At 36.1% G+C, this 18,735-nt stretch overlaps 1 protein-coding gene across 3 annotated transcripts in view; it reads left to right on the forward strand.

The window, feature by feature from the left end:
• MCTS1 (MCTS1 re-initiation and release factor) overlaps positions 1-7,056 on the forward strand; it is a 10,133-nt gene extending 3,077 nt beyond the window's left edge. For 2 of the 3 annotated variants that reach the window (XM_004713050.2, XM_004713051.3), the window contains exons 4-6: positions 2,126-2,259; positions 5,371-5,438; positions 6,849-7,056. In XM_004713050.2, coding sequence (XP_004713107.1) covers positions 2,126-2,259; positions 5,371-5,438; positions 6,849-6,930 — 284 coding nt within the window. In that variant the 3' untranslated portion in view covers positions 6,931-7,056. Of the gene's footprint in view, positions 1-2,125; positions 2,260-2,636; positions 2,761-5,370; positions 5,439-6,848 lie in introns of those variants that run through there. The other variant, XM_045295862.1, reaches the window with a different exon arrangement.
• The last annotated feature ends 11,679 nt before the right edge of the window (positions 7,057-18,735 follow it).

The following is an 18,735-nucleotide window of genomic DNA, read 5'->3' on the forward strand; positions in this document are numbered from 1 at the left end:
AAAAAAAAAAAAAAAGAATAATTACAATGATTTGATTAAGGATTGACTGCACCGAGCTAAGGAAGTTGGGATGGAGAGAAATTGAATGCTCACAAAATGAGTTTTCCAATGTAATTATTTTGGTAATGTGAAGGCATTTTGGTGATGTTAATTCATTTTTATATTAAAAAAAATAAAAGAGAGCAAAGAGAAAATCGATTGTGTAAACCTAGATTGGATTCTAGTTTGAAAAAGCAGTAAAATTCAAGCTACACAAAAAACCTTGGGACAGTTGAAAAATTGAGTATCGTTTGGCTATTATTTTGTAATTATATAGGAGAATGTCATTATTTTTAGGAGATGTTTTTTTATAGTGGAGGATTGTGCTGGATAGGTGCCCTGGTGACCTTGTGATGTAAAGCTTGTACCGTTAACCACAAGGTCAGCAGTTCAAACCCACCAGCTGCTCCAAGGGAGGAAGATGAGACTGCACCTGTAAAGATTTACAGCCTCAGAAACCCTATATTGGGTCATTATAGTCAGAATTTTATAGAGTCGCTATGAATTGACTATCAGGTTTTTTTTAGTTTCATATATCATATAATTTAATCATTCAATCATATTGAGTTGTGCAATCACCACCAGAGTCAACTTCAGAACATTTCATATTCATTGTTACTTGTTTACTTTTAAATGGTATAGAAAAAGGTACACATAGAGACATCACTATAACAAAATGTTAATGAAAAATTGTTAAATCGAAGTAGATGTTCAGGTATTCATTATACCATTCTTCCAACATTTCTGCATGTTGAACATCATTTTCATAATACGTTGTGGGAAGAATAGATGTTAATAAAATTTTGCTAGGGACTAACCTTTCAGAATCTTAAAGTTATTCTTGAAAAAGCAGCAGGATGATATGATTACAAGCATAAAATTTGAGTTAGGCACAGCTGGGTTCACTTCCTACTTATGTTATTTAATTATGTCATTTTGACAAATCACTTAACCTCTTTATGCCTTGTTTCCTTATCTTTAAAATGGAGATTATACTTGTATATAGCTTTCAGGGTTTTGAGGATTAAATGAGATAGTGCAGTAGAGCCCCTAAACAATGCCTGGAACATACAATAGCCATTATAGTGATGTAGTAATTGTTCCATAAATGTAGCTATTATGATGCAATTGTTCAATACATGTTCACAACTTTATTATTATTACTATTATTAAATGTATGATATTAATGAGGGTGAAGAGCTAGAAAACAAATTATGGCTTTTGAGTGGTAAATGAACTTACCTGGGTTCCTTTTTATCAGTAAGATGTTTACTTTGGAGTCCTTTTAAATTTCTAATTTGAGTAGGAAAAAAACCCGCAACAACTGGGAAGTTTAGGGCTAAGGCATTAAAGTGCATTAAACTACCTATTATTATTTTGCTAGACAGCCCTGATTATTTTATAAATAGATATAAAATGAAATATATATATTTCATTATAGAAATTTGGACAATACAGATATACACAGCAAACTAATAATTACCTATAATTTCATGACCTTGCGATAATCATTAGTATACTGGCATGTTTTCATCTGATTATTTCCTTTGTGTTTGTGGTGTGTGTGCATGTGCAGACACTTTTTTTTTCTTTTTAAATTGGGTTCTCCATTATGAACATTTCCCATGGCCTGGAGTATTCTCCAAAAACAGTTATATTTTATAGATAAGAGACATATCTTAAGTCATTTATAACTTACCTTACTGTTGGGCATTTAGGTTGATTCCAGTTTGTTAAAAATCATGCAGCCAACATCATTATACTTCTCTTTTCCCCTTTAAGATAAAGGTCTGGAAAAACTGAGTCAAAGAGTTTGACTCTTTCTAAAAGCATGTTGTCAGATAATCCTACGGAAAGATGATGCCCAATAGTGCATGGGAATGCAAGTTTTCTTGTACATCCTAGTACTGGGGATTGTTTTTCTTAAAAACAGTTATCAATTTGATAGGTGAAAAACAGTATCTGTTTTATTTCGCACCTGAGTACTATAATTTTGGGGGGCCGGGAGATGAGTTCATGCCCTTTGCCTTTTCCTGTTGTATCCCTAGTCGTTACTAAACGATGTAATGCGTTTCTTTTTTTCTAGATCCCTTTATATTACCACATCAGCAAGTTGATAAAGGAGCCATCAAATTTGTACTCAGTGGAGCAAATATCATGTGTCCTGGCTTAACATCTCCTGGAGCTAAGCTTTACCCTGCTGCAGTCGATACAATTGTTGTATCCTTCCCAGGAAAAAGTGTTAGTTCTGTCCTTGCAGACAAACATACATCATGTTCATCCATTTCTGAAAGACCTACCATCAAGAGATTATTCTAAACTCCCAAACACACTGCTGTTGAGCTGATTCTGACTCAGATCAACCCTATAGAACAGAGTAGAACTGACCTTTTGGGTTTCCTAGACTTTACACCTTTAGAGGATTAAACAACTTCATCTTTTTCCTGTGGAGCCACTGGTGAATTTGAATCTGCTGACTTCGTGGTTAGCATCTCAATTCATAGCCCACTGACACCAGGACTCCTTTAAGAAAACATTCCATACATTTTTTTGGCAGGCTGTTTTTGTTGCTAGTTGCCTTGACACCATGTGTGCAGCGGTTACAGTTACCATTTTCTCCTGCCTTTCTGGTTACATTTGAAGTTATGGGAAGTAATTTAAAAAATTATTAAATGAGAACAAGTTAGCAAAGAGTCTCACCTGGATTTCAACCCAGTTAGAGCCAGTTTTATTCAGACTGTAAGTATACAGCACAAACGCTGGATTACTAACAGAGAAGATATATATGGCCTAACTGGATCATTCTTTGGACATCAGCTTGCTGCTTTTATGTTCAACTTACTCAGATAGAGTGAAAGCACTCAGAAGGAAAGAGAATTTAGAGACCAGGTACAGTATCACCTTTCCTAGACAAAAATTGTGTGTTAGAAGTGAGTAGATAGGGAACTATGGACAATCTCCAACTTTCAGTTTAAAAATTCATTTTTAAGTTGGTTCTTTGGGTCACAGAACATGTTTTCGTAAAGGGTAATGGATAGTCCTTAAAAGATCTATGAACTCATAGCCTTGTCTACAGTATCGGTCCAGCTATATTCTAGATTAAATGTTTTTTGTGAACTATTCTGTACAGGAGCATAATTTTCTCACAGCTCAAGTGGCCATTTATCTGTCGTTAGAAAACCCATCCACTGCCATGTAGTTGATTGTGACTCACAGCAACGCTAGAGGGCAGAGTAGAACTGCCCCATTGGGTTTCTAAGGCTGCAAATCTTTACTGAAGCAGATAGCATTATCTTTCTCACTAGGAGAGGCTGGCTGGTCAGGTTTGAACTGCTGACCTTGTTGTTGAAAGCCTAATACGTTATCACTATACTACTTGGGCTCCTTCAAATTGAAAAGAATTTGTGGGGAAAATGGAATTAAGAGTTAATGGGATTTTTCTTCTTTCACTTAAAAAAAAATTATTTGGGGGCGGGGGGGATGAGCTGATGCCAGGGGCTCAAGTAGAAAATATTTTGAAAAAGATGATGACAACTTATATACAGATGTGTTTGACAAAATGGATATATGTATGAATTGTGATGAGCTGAAAGAACCCCCAGTAAAATAAAATTTAAAACAAATTAAAAAAAATACCCAAAAGGTTGTTTGTTCAGAAGGACCACAGGGGCTAGAGAAACTCTAGATGCCAGGATTTTTAATATCACCCACTTCCAGAATGACACTGCCATGAGTTGAGTTGCAGAGGGAATAAATGCTAGCTCAGAGAGAGCTCCAAGTGTATCAAGTACGTGTACATCCTCTGGAATGCATATGCACTGAAAGGTGTATTGCACTTAATTGTTATATACAGAATATACATCATTTACACATTTAATGCTATAGGATATTAAATATGCAAAATCATTTAATTTTATACAAATAATACGTATAAATGCTCCTTATACTATGAGCCTTTGTTTCTTTTGTCTTTAAAAGCTCTTTTGATTGAAACAAATTCTCCTATATAAAAATCTGTGAAACAGCAATTATTATGTGGTCAGTGATCTAATAAAATTTTTCTGAATCAAAAAATTTATTAATTTTATTGGGAGCTCTTACAGATATTATAACCCATAATTTGAACATGTGCTGCCACTATCAGTTTAAAAACATTTTCTTCTTGAACTCTTTGATATTAGCTCCCTACCTCCAGGAACCCTAATTATATGTATGTATGTCTGTATGTGTATATATATATATATATGTGTGTGTGTGTATTTCCCATACCTTATACCATCCAATGTATCCATTCACTTACAATTCTGTTATTCGTTCCCCTTACGTAGGGTTATATAGTCATCATTGCTATCAGCTCCACTTTCTCCCTCTTTTCCCCCTTAATGGGATTTTTCCATGAACTTTTTGAAGCCGTATTGGACTTGGAGCCCTGGTGGAGTCCTGGTGGTGTAGTGGTTACGTATTGCACCGCGATTCTCATGGTCAACAGTTTGAAACCACCTTGGGAGGAAGACTGGGCTTTCTACTCCCATAAATCGTTACAGTCTCGGAAACATTGACTCCATGGCATTGAGTATTGTACTTGACTGAAATGGAGAAAACAGGAGTGGGAAGGCCATGGGAGGAGGTTTCAGAATGTGTTCTTTGCTTTAAAGGGGAAACATATCCTCTGTGGCAGTAGTTATAAGAAGTAGGAACAACCAGCGCTAACAGGAACATTAAATGAAAGGATGGATTAAAACCAATGAATAAAAATATTCTGTGAGAACAAGTCACCTTTTTATGTTTGTTTTCTCTAAGTGTTGATAAGTTTATAGGTCAGAAGTTTAATAGAGATTGGAAAATTTTTCCACTTAAAAAGTACTTTTTATTCAGCAGTAATTATAGATGTATATAGAAAGTTGCAAAAACAGAGCAATCCTGTCTTATACTTGAACTGTTATTTTTTCAATATGTACCGTAGTGTTGTGTTTAACTAATTCCAGAAGCTTCAAATGATAACCAAGAACATTCTCTTTGTTCTCGAAAGGTTGAAACTGTTACACTTTGCATTAGATGACCATTCTATGATTAAAGTACTAGAACAATTGATATTTATTTCAATTTTTAATGTTTACATGCAAGACATTTTATCTTTTTTTAATGACACATCTTTTAGCATTTATGGGCCCAGAGACTGCTAGGTCTCTACCCTCAAAGAGTCAGCCATCTAGGAGAGGTCACAAGATGGGCTCAAAGTCACCTAACTAGCAACATGATTGTTATTTAATCCCTCTCCTCCCACATAAAGCTGTTTCAAGAGAGATTTTCTTAGCTGTGCTGAATTTCAAGGCAATAATGGCAGAAGGAAAACAGCATGCTCTGTGTGTTGGAGTCATGAAGATGTCTGCAGAAGACATGTAAGTCTCAATTTAGACCCCTTAGCTTCTCAGCTAACCTACCCAGGTAGCATCAGAATTACAGGTGGAATTTGCACATCTTGCAAGTATCTATTATCGATTATTGCAAGTTATCAATTTTTGATAACACTTAGGGAAGCCATTTGAACCTATTTTAAGGATTGAGTGAAAAGTACCCAAGTACTATTTTTTCTATGTATGAGGGTTAAGCAACAAAAAATTTTGCTACAAAGATCATAGAGACAGGCATTATTGCTTCTCGCATATTCCTCCACCTCAGTCTATACACTTGTGAGAGGCTTATATCCCTAATTCTTCCCTAACAAATTTGATGCTTGATTTACAGGTCAAAATGGTGGTTTTGGCATGTTGTGTCTTCTTTGGGTCTGGGAAACAAAAAAAAGTCTGAAGGGGTAAAATCAGGATGGTAAGAACAAACAGGTGCTTTATTGTGATGGACAATTCCACAGCATAGGTTTCTTCCTGCCTTACAAGTACCGCTTTCAATTTTCTTAACTGCTTCTTGAGTTAAATGGGCCAGCAGATCTCTTGAAGCTACTGTTATGATTGGGCTTTTTTTTTTTTTTTTTGAAGGCACATTAAGAAGACTAAAGCAGGGACATATTTATATGCATTTTGATTTAAATAAACCCAGCGTGTGAACTTTTTGACATATCGGATGTAGTACTTTCAAACATTTAAGAAGGCTCAAATTGAGCAGGGGGAGGTGTTTATCTGTGAGTCTTTAAAATGGCAACCTGGTTTACCAAAAGAACAAATACAAAAGGAAAAAATCCAAACTCATTGCCACATAGTTCAGCACCCCCACCCTGCAAAAAAAGAAAAAAGCCAAAGTTCACTGCCATCCAGTTGGTTCTGAGTCATAGAGACCCTACAGGACAGCATACAACTGCTCCTTGTGGGTATCTGAGGCTGTCAATCTTTATGGAAGTAGAAAGCCTCATCTTTCCCCCAAGGAGTACCTAACGGGTTTCAACTGCTGAGCTGCCAGTTTGCAGCCCAACAAATAACCAACTATGCCAGCATTGTTTACCTGGTACAAGTGGTATATGGAAGATAGCATTAGGAAAACTAACATTCAATATATGGAACCAAAATACAGGCAGTATATTTTTAAAACAACCCATTTGATGACTAAATTATTCCTACTTATTTTGTTTTGAGGTTCATGTAACACTATAACTATAACTCTGCTTCTATCACTAGTTGGATCACCAGAATCACTAGCAAATGAATTGCAGAGGAGCAATATAGTTTTATATTGGTAATATGTGTAATACAAATAAATTCCCTATCTGTGGCATAATAATTTCAAAATAGCATGTACTTTATCTAAGGGCATATAAAATGCACATAATTATTATTACTTGTTTTCTTTTCCTTTCACAGTGAGAAAGTCAACAAAGGAATTGGCATAGAAAATATCCATTATTTAAATGATGGGCTGTGGCATATGAAAACATATAAATGATCCCCAGAAGGAATGCACTTGGGGAAAAACATGGATATTGTGCTGTAATTCCGTGTTTGTATCTCTGTATGGCAGCATGAAGACACTGTCTCTGGTTATGCTGAATAAATTCAACAGATGCTAAAATGCTGTTAGCTTCAGAAATTATTTTAGTTTTTCTTAAAACTCAAGTTAAAACTAGGTACCTGGTAAGTAACCAAACTCAGGGAACTTGATGCCCTTTCTTAGGCTAATGATGCAAGATTAAGGATAGTTTTGGCCATTTTAATTGCCAGCTCCCACAAAGAATCAATAGTCTTTAACTGGGCTTGTAGCTAGACTAGCAATTTTATCCCATCACCCCATGGCTTTTTTGTGCGTTAGGTTAACTTTTCACTATAGGAAATATACAAACCCACTACAGCTCAGAGGGAGAAAGACTTGGCTTTCTACTTTGGTAAAGAATTAGTCTTGGAAACCCACAGGGTCAGTTCTACTCTGTTCTATAGGGCTACTATGAGTCAGAATTGACTCCATGGCAGTAAGTTTGGATGATAGGAAATAATGAGCTGATGGCTAGGTGTTGGGAGAAAAATTAGGCTATCTGCTCCTATAAAGATTTACAGTATTGGAAACCCTCAAGAACAGTTCTAATCTGGACTACAGGGTCACTATGAATTGGAATTGACTTGATAGCAATGGGTTGGGTATAGTATAATAGACCCTTCTGGTTCAATTTGTATCCAATTTTACTTCTTTTATAGCCTACCTATTCTTCCCTTCCCCACCCTCTGATTATTTTGGAATAATTTCCAGTTACATAATTTAATTCAATCCAAAACTAATATGTACAAGGGACTTCAAAAATTCATGGAAAAATTCCATTATTTTATAATTCTATTTATCCACAAAGATTTTGAAGCCCCTAGGTAGTTCTGAAATATACGTGGTCTTTTTAGAAAAAGGACATAAAATACTATTATCATAACTAAAAAAGTTTGTGTCATATCAAATACTCAGTTATATTTTTCTTGGCTTGACTATATTATACTCACCGTAATCAAGTCAATTCTGACCCAGATTGACTGAATAGGACAGGGTAGAATGGTCCCCAGGGGTTTCTGAGACTATAACTATGAGAGTGGAAAGCCTCCTCTTTCTCCTTCACAACAGTTGGTGGTTTTTAACTACTGATTATGAGGTTATAGGACTAACACATAACCCACCATACCACTAAGGCTCCCTTTTGCTTGAATAGGCACCATATAAGGGCTATACATTGCATTTGTTATTGTAATCTTGAAATCCAGACGTTAATACCCCCCCTCCCAATACAGCTGAAGAAATCTAGTAGCATTCCTTGTCCCTCCCCTTTCTGGATTTTTTTCCCTCTCATCGCTGAAGTAATTTCATTTCTATGCCCCTATTATATCTGTAAATGGGTAGGTGTTTTATTTTTAATGCTCTCTTGAATCTGGGTAAAATCAGACCACACCTCAAACCTCTATATTTGAGTCCCCATTTTATCCTCTAAATAATGAGTATCTCTTATGAGTGGAGTAGGAGGGTGACTGACCTACTTCAGTAGGAAGTAGGCTGTTTGGGCATTGAAAGATGAGTTACAAAGTTTTCCAGTGATAAAATGCCTTTCTTCCTAATTGCGTTGCTGTTGTTACTCTAGTACCACAGCCATTTTCATTTGGTTGGTTATAAATATGTGGCCTGTGATTTTATTTTTCAGGTGGATACAGACATTTACCAGATTGTGGTGACCTGTGTTACAGTTAGAAGTTGATGAGAAAGGTGAGGGTGGATGTGAAAAAATGAGAGGGATCAAGGCTGGGCCTTCCCATCATGTAATATAGATGGGGGTTACATATCCTTACATTGAGACACCACCTGCCACTAAGAAACCTTGAATTTTCTAAGTTAGCATTGTGACTGTATTAAATTTTAGAGGTAGAATTATCTAGGGTAAACAGTTAGTGAACAGGAAGCTTCCTGGTGAACATGGATCACAGCAAAGGAAGGTCAATAATTTGGGGACTATTTCTTCTGGGCTGGGGTAAGGCCTGGACATTTTTTCATGTTTTATTATTAACTGAATTCTTCTATGTCTGCCAACAGCTTGTCTCTTTCCTGACCAGTAGAGTTACGGTTACAAGTTCCATGTAGACTATTTTCCTTTTTTTTAATTTTTAAAAGATTAATTTATTGGGGGGCTCTTAAAAACTCTTATTACAATCTATATATCAATTGTATCAGACATAATTGTACATATATTGGCATCGTTCTTTTCTAGACATTTACTTTCTATCGAGACTTAGGATGAGCTCTTCCCCCACCGCCCCAACCCTTGCGGCTCCCTGATAGATTATAAATTGTTATTACAGACTATTTTCCTTTTGTTAAGTTATATTTTGTACCTTACTACTGTTAAATTTTATTATTCCTGATAAAGTATAAATTCCAAAAACTGAAGCCAAACTCATTGCCATCGAGTTGATTCTGACTCATAGTGATACTATAGGACATGGTAGAACTGCCCCCTATGGGTGCCTGAGACTATAACTCTTTTTTTTTAAATCATTTTATTGGGGGCTCATACAACTCATCACAATTCATCCATCTATTGTGTCAAGCACATTTGTACATTTGTTGCCAGACTGTAACTCTATGAGAGTAGAACACACCCTGTATTTCTACTAAGGAGCAGCTGATTGTTTCAAATTGCTGACCTTGTGGCAAGCAGCCCAAAACATGTAACCACTATGCCACCAGAATTCCTAAGAACGTGTAGTCGATTAGGAACACATTTCTAAATCATCTCTTAGGGTAGGTTTCTCCAACGGAGTCAACAGATTTATACAGATTTAATAGCTTGAAATTCAAATGTTCTTCCCATTTGGGGAAGAGAACATCCTAATTGTGGCTTATACCTCACCTCCATATATTCGTGAAAAAAGTATTTGCAGTTCATTTTGGTCAAAACTAAACGGAACCTTTATTTTTGATGTTAAGATAATGTTAACTGACCAAGTTATGAGGGGACTTCAAAAAGTTCATGGTAAAAAAGGAATAAAAAGAACATGGGATTTTCTCCGTGCATTAGCAAAATCATACTATTAATAAAAGTGCCTAAGTGTGCATACACATGCACATTAGAGAAGTTAAAACCTCTTCATTGTTTGGTTTCTGAAATTTATCCTCAGCTCTAACCATGGTTACAGAATAGGATAGGCAACTCTTACCCTGCATTCAACATCAACTTCTCTGCTTGTTTTTCTGCTACGCTGAGATACACTGACAGTGTTGGGCTGGAATATAGACTACATATGTATATTTCCCCAGAGGTTACAGCCTTTTTGGTGACTTGGGAATGTCAGTGTGTGTTCCCTCCTTGTCAATTTCTAAACAGGGTCAAGCACAGAGCTAATTGGCTGAGATTAAACTACCAGCTATCTCAGCTTTACGCACCTTAACTGGAAAGGAAACGTACTTTATCCATATACCTGAGGATAGTAATATTGGTAGAGCTTGTTTTCTCTCTGGCAATGTGTCTAGTTTATTTTAAATTTCAAAATTAATTTTTTTGTCAACCAATCTATAGTACATAAACTCCTGCTTAATCTGATTCAATTGCACTCACCAAGATCAGTTCAACTCAACGGATATTTATTTATTGTCTACTGGGTTTTAGGTGGTATGACAAAAAGATAATATACAAGTAGCCCTTGCCCTTAAGTAGCTTCTAATCTAGTGAGGAAGAAATACTTTAATCTGGATAATGCGGACAGTTCAAAGCTGCTTACAAAGTCAGTAAGAAATTTCCTAATACCTCTCCAATTTTGTTCATTGAAATTTTCAAAATACATATGAACCAAATATAAACTATTTCTTAGATTATAACTATGTGAGAACGTTTTGAAAAATCCAGATGTACTAGGGTTGCACCCATTCAAGTTTTCCAATTACATGTTTCTCCCACTGGCCAATCCTGTTTTAGCGGATGGAATATGTTGGACCCCAAACATAAACACTGTTGGATTTATCCCATGGCTAGATAGGATCATTTCTCATTGGAAGTATTTGATACTGGCTAGACAGAAGATATGGTACTTGCCAAATTGTGCTCCTTCTATATACAAATCAACAAGCACTAAGAATAAATTATTTCTAAGCATACTACTTAAAAGGAGGACCTAAGAATAGCAAGTCACTAGATCTGCAGAGGTATTTCATGATAATAAACATTAGTTTTATGTTATGAAAATATTAATGGTAGAAAAAACAAAACAAAAAAAGGAAATATTAATGGTATGCCAATTATATATTAGTAAAAATAGTAAACAAAATTATACCCCCAAGCAAGGTAATTTAACTTTAAATCTGGGTTCCTTAATTGTTTGAAAATATGTATTCCAGTAGTCTTCAGGAAAACTCAAAATCATTCCCAGTTTCTAAATGAGTATCCATTAGAATGGATTTATGATGAGAGGTGAAAATGGAAAATATATAACCTAGTGGTGTAGTGGGTTGTGCACTGGACTGCTAACCACAAGATCAGCAGTTTGAAACCATGAGCTGCTCCAAGGGAGAATGATGAGGCTTTCTGTTCCCATAAAGAGTTACAGTCTCAAGAGACCCACAGGGGCAGTTCTACCCAATTCCATGGGGTTGCTGTGAGTTGGAATTGACTCAGTGGAGCATTGGTGGCATAGTGGTTACAAATTGGGCTGCTAACAGCAAGGTCAGCAGGTTGAAACCATCAGCTGTGGTGTGGGATAAAAATGAGGCTTTCTACTCCTGTAAAGAGCTAGTCTCAGAAACCCACTTGGGGCAATTCTACCTTGTCTCATAGGGTAACTGTGAGTCAGAATCAACTGGATAGCAGTGAGTTTTTACTTTTTTGGAGATGCCAAATATAACCATCACTTTGTGGTTTCTCAAATATTCAATTACACATAATAATTAGGCCATTTAAAATACATTGAAAAAGTACTTTTGTATTATTGTATTAATCATAGTAAGGCAGTAAAGATTAGACATAACTGTACTTTTAGTATCAGTCTTTCTGGCGTAGTTCCTAAAGAAGTCATACCTGTCAGCCAGGAGACTGGTACATGGAAACGTACACTCTACATGTTAGTATTTATAGGCGACTGGTAAAAGAATAGATAAAAATGGCCAACTAAAGCAACAATAATTTAATCTTCTATTGAAATCAATTAAGTAAAGGACCACAATGTCATCAGATCAAGAGAATAAACAAATCTGAACACCAAGATTTAAGTCAATGTCAAGACTAGGCAGGTTTATTTACAAGGATAGCCACTTAGAGAATCTAATTTATAAATGAAAAGGGCTATGTGTGAGGTGATTCACTGACATTTCTCCCAATACCATATTCATTAAGAATAGGTCCCATGGAAGAAAGAAGGAAAAATTTCCAAACCCATTAGTACAATTAATTTTTGTAACTTGCCATGAAAATTAAAGAGCATTAAATTTCATTCTTGACTACTTTGAGAAATAAAATATCAGTTAGTAAAACAAATTCTATTTTTAAAATACTAGGTTTTATAAAGAATGATGTGCCTTGCTACGCCAGATTCTAATTTAATGGCCTGCCTTAGAAATGAAATTATTTGTGAAATATAGTAAACATGAATAGTCAAACAAGTGAAAAGTGATATTCCAAGTAACTAAAAAGACCTGGACTTGAAGAAGGGAAAAGTGATATAATTATCAGGAATAGTGATGAAAAATGAGCCTTAAATGAATGCTACAACTCAATAGTCTGTGATCTCCAAAATATAGAAGCCATCTTAATATGTCTTAGCATACACTAAACTGCTTTTACCTTTTTTTAATTAATCATTTTATTGCGGGCTCTTACAGATCTTATAACAATCTATAATTCAATTGTATCAAGCACACTTGTACATGTTGCCATCCTCATTTCCAAAACATTTTCTACTTGAACCCTTGTTATCAGCTTTTTCCCCCTCCTTACTTTTATCTTTGAAAAAATAACACCCATCAAACTACTTATACAACTTTAAATTCCCATTAAAAAATAAGCCATAATTTCCCCATTTTATTGTTCTTCCTGATCTACGCCCCCCTCCTATTTTAGAACTTTATTTCAGCCAGTAGGTGAATATAGGGTTGGACTTCCATTCCATTCATGTTCATGGCATGTTTTCCCAGAACTCTACATAACTGACTCCCTCAAAGAATTAGATTTAAAAAAGACAAAGATCTATTTCTTTCCAATTTGATTTTGTTTAAAATTTTCATCCCAAGACGTGATTTCTCAATGACAACTGTTAACTTCTCTTAACCTACTATGGTGAAGCAGGTACTTTTTTTTTCACTCCTCAAGAATGGGAACTAAAGATTGGGTTGTAAGCTGTAAATCATTTGGTGTAACAGTGTTTGTTCTAACTTTTGAAAAATGACATTTCTCTAAACATGTCTTGGTTCTCTTTTTGCCTAAGAAGCTGCCTTGGGGTTGGGTGATTCTTTTTTTTTTTTTTTTTTTCACTACCAACTTTTTCTTTTTCCATAGGGGACACTTTTCTGCTTTCCCAAATTCTGGGCTTGTCCTATGATGCTTACGATGCCCAGGGACAGGATAAAACTGCATGCTAGATTGACATGGTCTACTAATAGTCCTTGAGTATGCTTAAATATGAACGCTTTAAAGCAGCATTTTGTTCTGGTTTTGCATCCCTATTAAGCTTAAAATGCCTGTTTCTGAATTCTCTGGATCTGAAAGATTTTCATATGCATTGTGACTCTGAATATTGTCTTCATTTGTTCTAATGCTAAAATGGGCTCAACTATAGGAGCGATTGTGAGGGTGGCACAGGCCTGGGCAGTGCTTCCTCCTGGTACGTTGGGTAGTAACTATGAATCAGAACCAATTCCAGGCCACCTCACAACAACACTGTACCATTCCAAAAACAACATTTTATGGACAAAGTTCTCTCTTCACTTAAACATCTGGACTAGGCTGGGCAGGGTAAGGAGGAGGGGAGAAGGCGTTGTTCTTTTTGCTCTCTAGGCGCACGACAGCTTTCTTAGATTTGACCTCTCCAGGATTAAGAAAAGTATGTTTTTGGATGATTTGGGTTCCTTCTACAGCTTGTGTAACCATAAACATTCTAGATTTAAGTAAGTTCAACTTGAATTATATGTGAATATAGAGTAGAAACAAGCTTCATTTAGTGGGATCATAGCAAGCTTTTACTTACCAAATATTTATCTGCTAAATAGCTTTCAAAATGAACATGATTGGAAAATAGTTTTCATCTACATTGCTTTTTTGGGTTATTTGGTTTTTAACATGATAGGGGTTAAGCTATATTCAAAACAAAGTTAAAAAATGTAATGGTACAACCTGCAAAAGCTGGAATCTATTAAGGTGGAGACATGTCAGAGAACAAAAACTCAAAATTCTTTCCACAAACATGAGCACTAGAAAAGTGCTAAGACTGCGCCCAGGCAGTTCCATTGAGTTCCAGCTCTCACAGGTTTCAGAATATTTGTAAACTACCTGAAACAGAGATTTGACAAGTGATTCTATTTTCTTGCACCAGAATACAGACAGAAGGCACTTGGCCTCATTAGTTTCTCGGAATTGTGAAATTCAATAATCTCAAGTAACAAATGCCCAGGTGCCTTTAGGGAGTATGCAGGAATCCCTCATTAAGCAGTGGCTTTTACAGATACACGAGAAACTCTTGATGAAAGTGTAAGGTGACAGAAACCATGTTAATTTAGGCAGGTTTGACCCTGGTAATGTCTGATTTGCTGTGAAAGGGGAACATGTGATAAGTTAATGTGCTTTTTTATTTTTTGAGGTCAAAAGACTTATCACCCCACCCATAGTTCTGTCCACAGAACACGTCCAACAAACATGGCACAGATGAGAATTTGATGTTTTTAAAAGCAGCCTCTGAATTTATGCTTAAATTATTTAAAAATCTGTTTGAGAGGAAAGCTATCTCATCACATAACACAGGTTAAATATATGGATATTATCTAGTGTTCAAAGGTATTCCCTTGTGCATTTGAATATTCAATATCACCTCAATATTTTATTTTTTTACCATTAAGATATTTAATGTTAAGGACTACATACTTTCACTTTTTGGAACGTGTAAACTTCCTTAAATGTGACAGGGTAATCACAGTACCACCTACATTCTCTACTTACGTATTTTGCTTAAATCTTTAAAATTCTTTAAGGTAGATATTCTCATTTTCCAAATGAGAAAATTACGGGTCAGAATCATTGTGTAACTTTCCTGAAGTTATAGAGCTTCAAAAGTTTGTGGAAAAGTAGAATTAAAAGATAATGGATTTTTTTCTCTGAACTTCTGAAATCCTTCCTTGTACACAACTAGTAAGTGGCAGAGTTGGGATATGAACCTAAGTCTGCTTGACTGCAAAGTCTATGATTCCCTGTGTATTTCACAAATGTTAAGTTTGGCTCACAGTGACATCCCCATCTTAGTTTATGGGTTACTGAAGAAGTATGTGGGCCAGGTTTCTGTTCCACAGTAAGAAAATATAGGTAGAATGAATGAACTAAGACTAGGATACTTGCACAGCAATATTTTTTGGATTTCTGAAGGAAGTCCAGAGAGCTTGTTTTCCTCTTCAGTAGCAGGGAAGGATATGGGAGAATGTTTTGAAATCGAATTCAGTCCTAAGGTCTGAATTTTCCCTACCATCAGTCACCTTCAACTCAGTGGTTTGTGACCATTTGAAGGTGTGACCGTGTTTAGAAGCCTTGGCCAGATCTTTTCAGTAAGGACTACAAGTGTGGCAATGACTTTCTGTAGAGTGCAATGAATGGTGCAAAGGCAGGCCTAACAACTGCTCTGAGACTAGCAATATAACTAAAAGATAGCTACGGAGAAGTTGAGTTAGTGAATGTTAAAGCTAATTAACTATAGGCACATTTTTGGTTTGAGGAGCCTTGGAGGTGTAGTGGTTGTGTTGGGCCGCTCACCACAAGGTTGGTAATTCGAAGCCACCAGCTGCACTGTAGGAGAAAGATAGGGCTTTCTACTCCTGTAAAGAGTTAAGAGCCTCAGAAACCCACAGGGGCAGTTTTATTCCGTTCTATAGGGTAATTATGAGCCAGTTTAGTGACAATCTAAGTGGGGGGAAAAAAGCTAAAGGATCTGATTTATACTTTGCTCGAGATCCAACACTTTACATTTGACATGGAAGATCCAGTGATTGAACTCATGCAAAGACATGGGCTGGGGCATGCTTAAAGTCAGGCTGCAGTTGCCACTGTATTCAAGAAAACCACAAAGATAAATGCAATTTGTAGAAGCAGGTTTTAGTTTTCTTCCATTTACATCTCAGGGAGTTTCATCCTCCTGGAATTAGAACTGCACTGTCCAATGCGGTAGCCACAAGTGGCTCCTAAGCACTTGAATTGTGACTAGTCTGAACTGAGGAGTGCTCTCGTGTGTAAAATACATTCTGCGTTTTAAAGACTTAGTAAAGGAAAAAAATAATGTAAAATATCTCAATGATAGTTTTCTATTGCTTATACTGAATGCATGTTGAAATATTTTTCATATATTGGACTAAATAAAATGTGTTGCTAAACGTAATTTCACCCATGTCTTATTTTTTCAGTATGGCTACTAGAAAATTTTAAATTGCACATGTGGTTCATATTCTATCTCTATTAGTTAGTGCTAGGTTAGAGAATAGTTGGTGTCCCCCAAAGTTTCCTTAAAAAGTCAAGTACTTTAGAATGCTAAAAAGGGGTATTCAGAGTCTTCTTCAAGCTAGGGTCAGTTTTCCCCTCTTCTGCAGCCATATACTGGGGTGGTCTGATGATGAAGCATACCTATGTGGTTGTTTGTCAGTCACTCATTAGATCAAACACATTTTTTCAAATGTAAGTCCATCACATTCTAAGGACAGCAATTCTATGTTCTATCAATCTAGTGAAAATGAGTTTTATTTTTAGATCTTGTTCTTCCTGCTAGGGGATTCTGTCCAATTGCCAAAGCAAGACATCACTAATGAGACTATTCTTGCTTACATGGAATCCATGTAAACTGCCAAATAAATGGGAATTGTGTAAAAAAAAAAAGATAAACATACAAAAAAAAAAGTGCTTGACACAATGGCTGAATGGATGGATTGTGGTAAGAGCTGTAAGAGCCCCCAATAAAATGATCTAAAAAAAAGGAGGAATTGTGTGGGTTAGTCTAACAATAAACTAATATTTTTTATTTAATTGCAAAGCTTACATGGAATTGAAAATTTTTTTGAATTGCCTGGATGAATCATGAGTTAGGGCTCTTTTTGTTCTCCACAAAAGCTTAAGACCTTATACTGAGTTCACACAAAGTATACACAAGGAAAACTGCAGTATTAAAAAATGATGGGCATTTTAAGTCCAGTTTGATTTATAAACAACTTTTACCTATATCCATGGTATTTAAAAATAGACAATCGCATAAATCAGTTGCTGTTTTGCTTCTTTTTCCCCTCTTATTTTTGTTTTGTGGTCATCTATGCAAATAATGGAGCAAACAGCTGTATAGTTGTAGAAATTTTTTTTCCCCAATAAGGCAAGGGACAAGGGGATGTGTCACAAATTCTTGATTGGTGGTAGATCAATACATCACAATTACATGAGTAGGAACAGAACCATGATTGAGACCTGTACATTATTTTAGATAGAAAGGCTAATGGATTGGTACAGGGGCTTCCAACCAAGGCAGTCAGGGGAGACTGATGGGGAAAGACTTTAACTCTTTCCTAGAGTAGATGCAAACCCTCACTGCTATGAAGTCGCTTGCGACTCAAAGGACCCAACTAGGACAGGGACTGCCCTTGTGAGTAACCAAGGCCATAACTCTTCACAGGAGTAGAAAGCTTGTCTCGTCCCATGGAGCAGCTGGTGATTTTGTGGTTAAGCAGCTCAATTTTTAACACAATACGTCAGGAGAGGACCTTCACGTAAGTGCAGGGTGGCCTTGGGCTGCGATCGGCAAGGTCGGCAGTTCGAAACCACCTGCCGCTCTGCTGGAGAACGACAGGCCTTTGTATTCCCGTAAACAGTTACAGCTTTGGAAACGCAGAGGCAGTTCTAGCCTGCCCCACAGGCTCGCTGCAGAACAAACAAAAGGGCAGGGCGGCGAGTTCTGGGAAGTCATTTTCAATCAGGCACCGCATACACCGCCCCAGTTGTAGAATTTTTTAAAAATTAGATGTTTATATATTAACAATTTTTTTTGGAAAATAAAAGGTGCCTAAAAGAAAAAAAATAGGCAAACAATAATGATCTATTTCCTCCATTCTCCCCAACTCACTCAGCCCTTCTCTTTCCACTAACAGTGGGGTTAGGGTTATAGTTTTTGGCTATTGAATACATTTTCTTTTTTAAGTTGTCCTGAGGTTTATTTTTAAATATTAATACATTGTTTTCCTATGTAAAGCTACCCGACAAATTTGTAACCATGATCTCAGTAGTACTATTTATGTTACTAGGAACTATTGATTTCTGAAACAGCATATTATTAAAATTTAAAACTTCTAAGGAATATTCATTTTTAAAATACAAACAGAACATTTGGGTAAAAAAACAACAACAATGATACCTGAGCACTCATTAGCAAATCAAACAGTGAAATGTATTCTCTCAAATATTAACAAATGATCACAACTATATCCTGATATACATTATTATAATTGAAGATGATAAATTCAGTACATATTTCTTAATAGTGTTTGAGGTAGGGAGCCATATATAAGCTGTGTATCACTGTACTT

Source organism: Echinops telfairi, unplaced genomic scaffold (genome assembly GCF_000313985.2).
Source record: "Echinops telfairi isolate 266 unplaced genomic scaffold, ASM31398v2 ScPeMD7_6080;HRSCAF=6971, whole genome shotgun sequence".
NCBI lineage: Eukaryota > Metazoa > Chordata > Mammalia > Afrosoricida > Tenrecidae > Echinops > Echinops telfairi.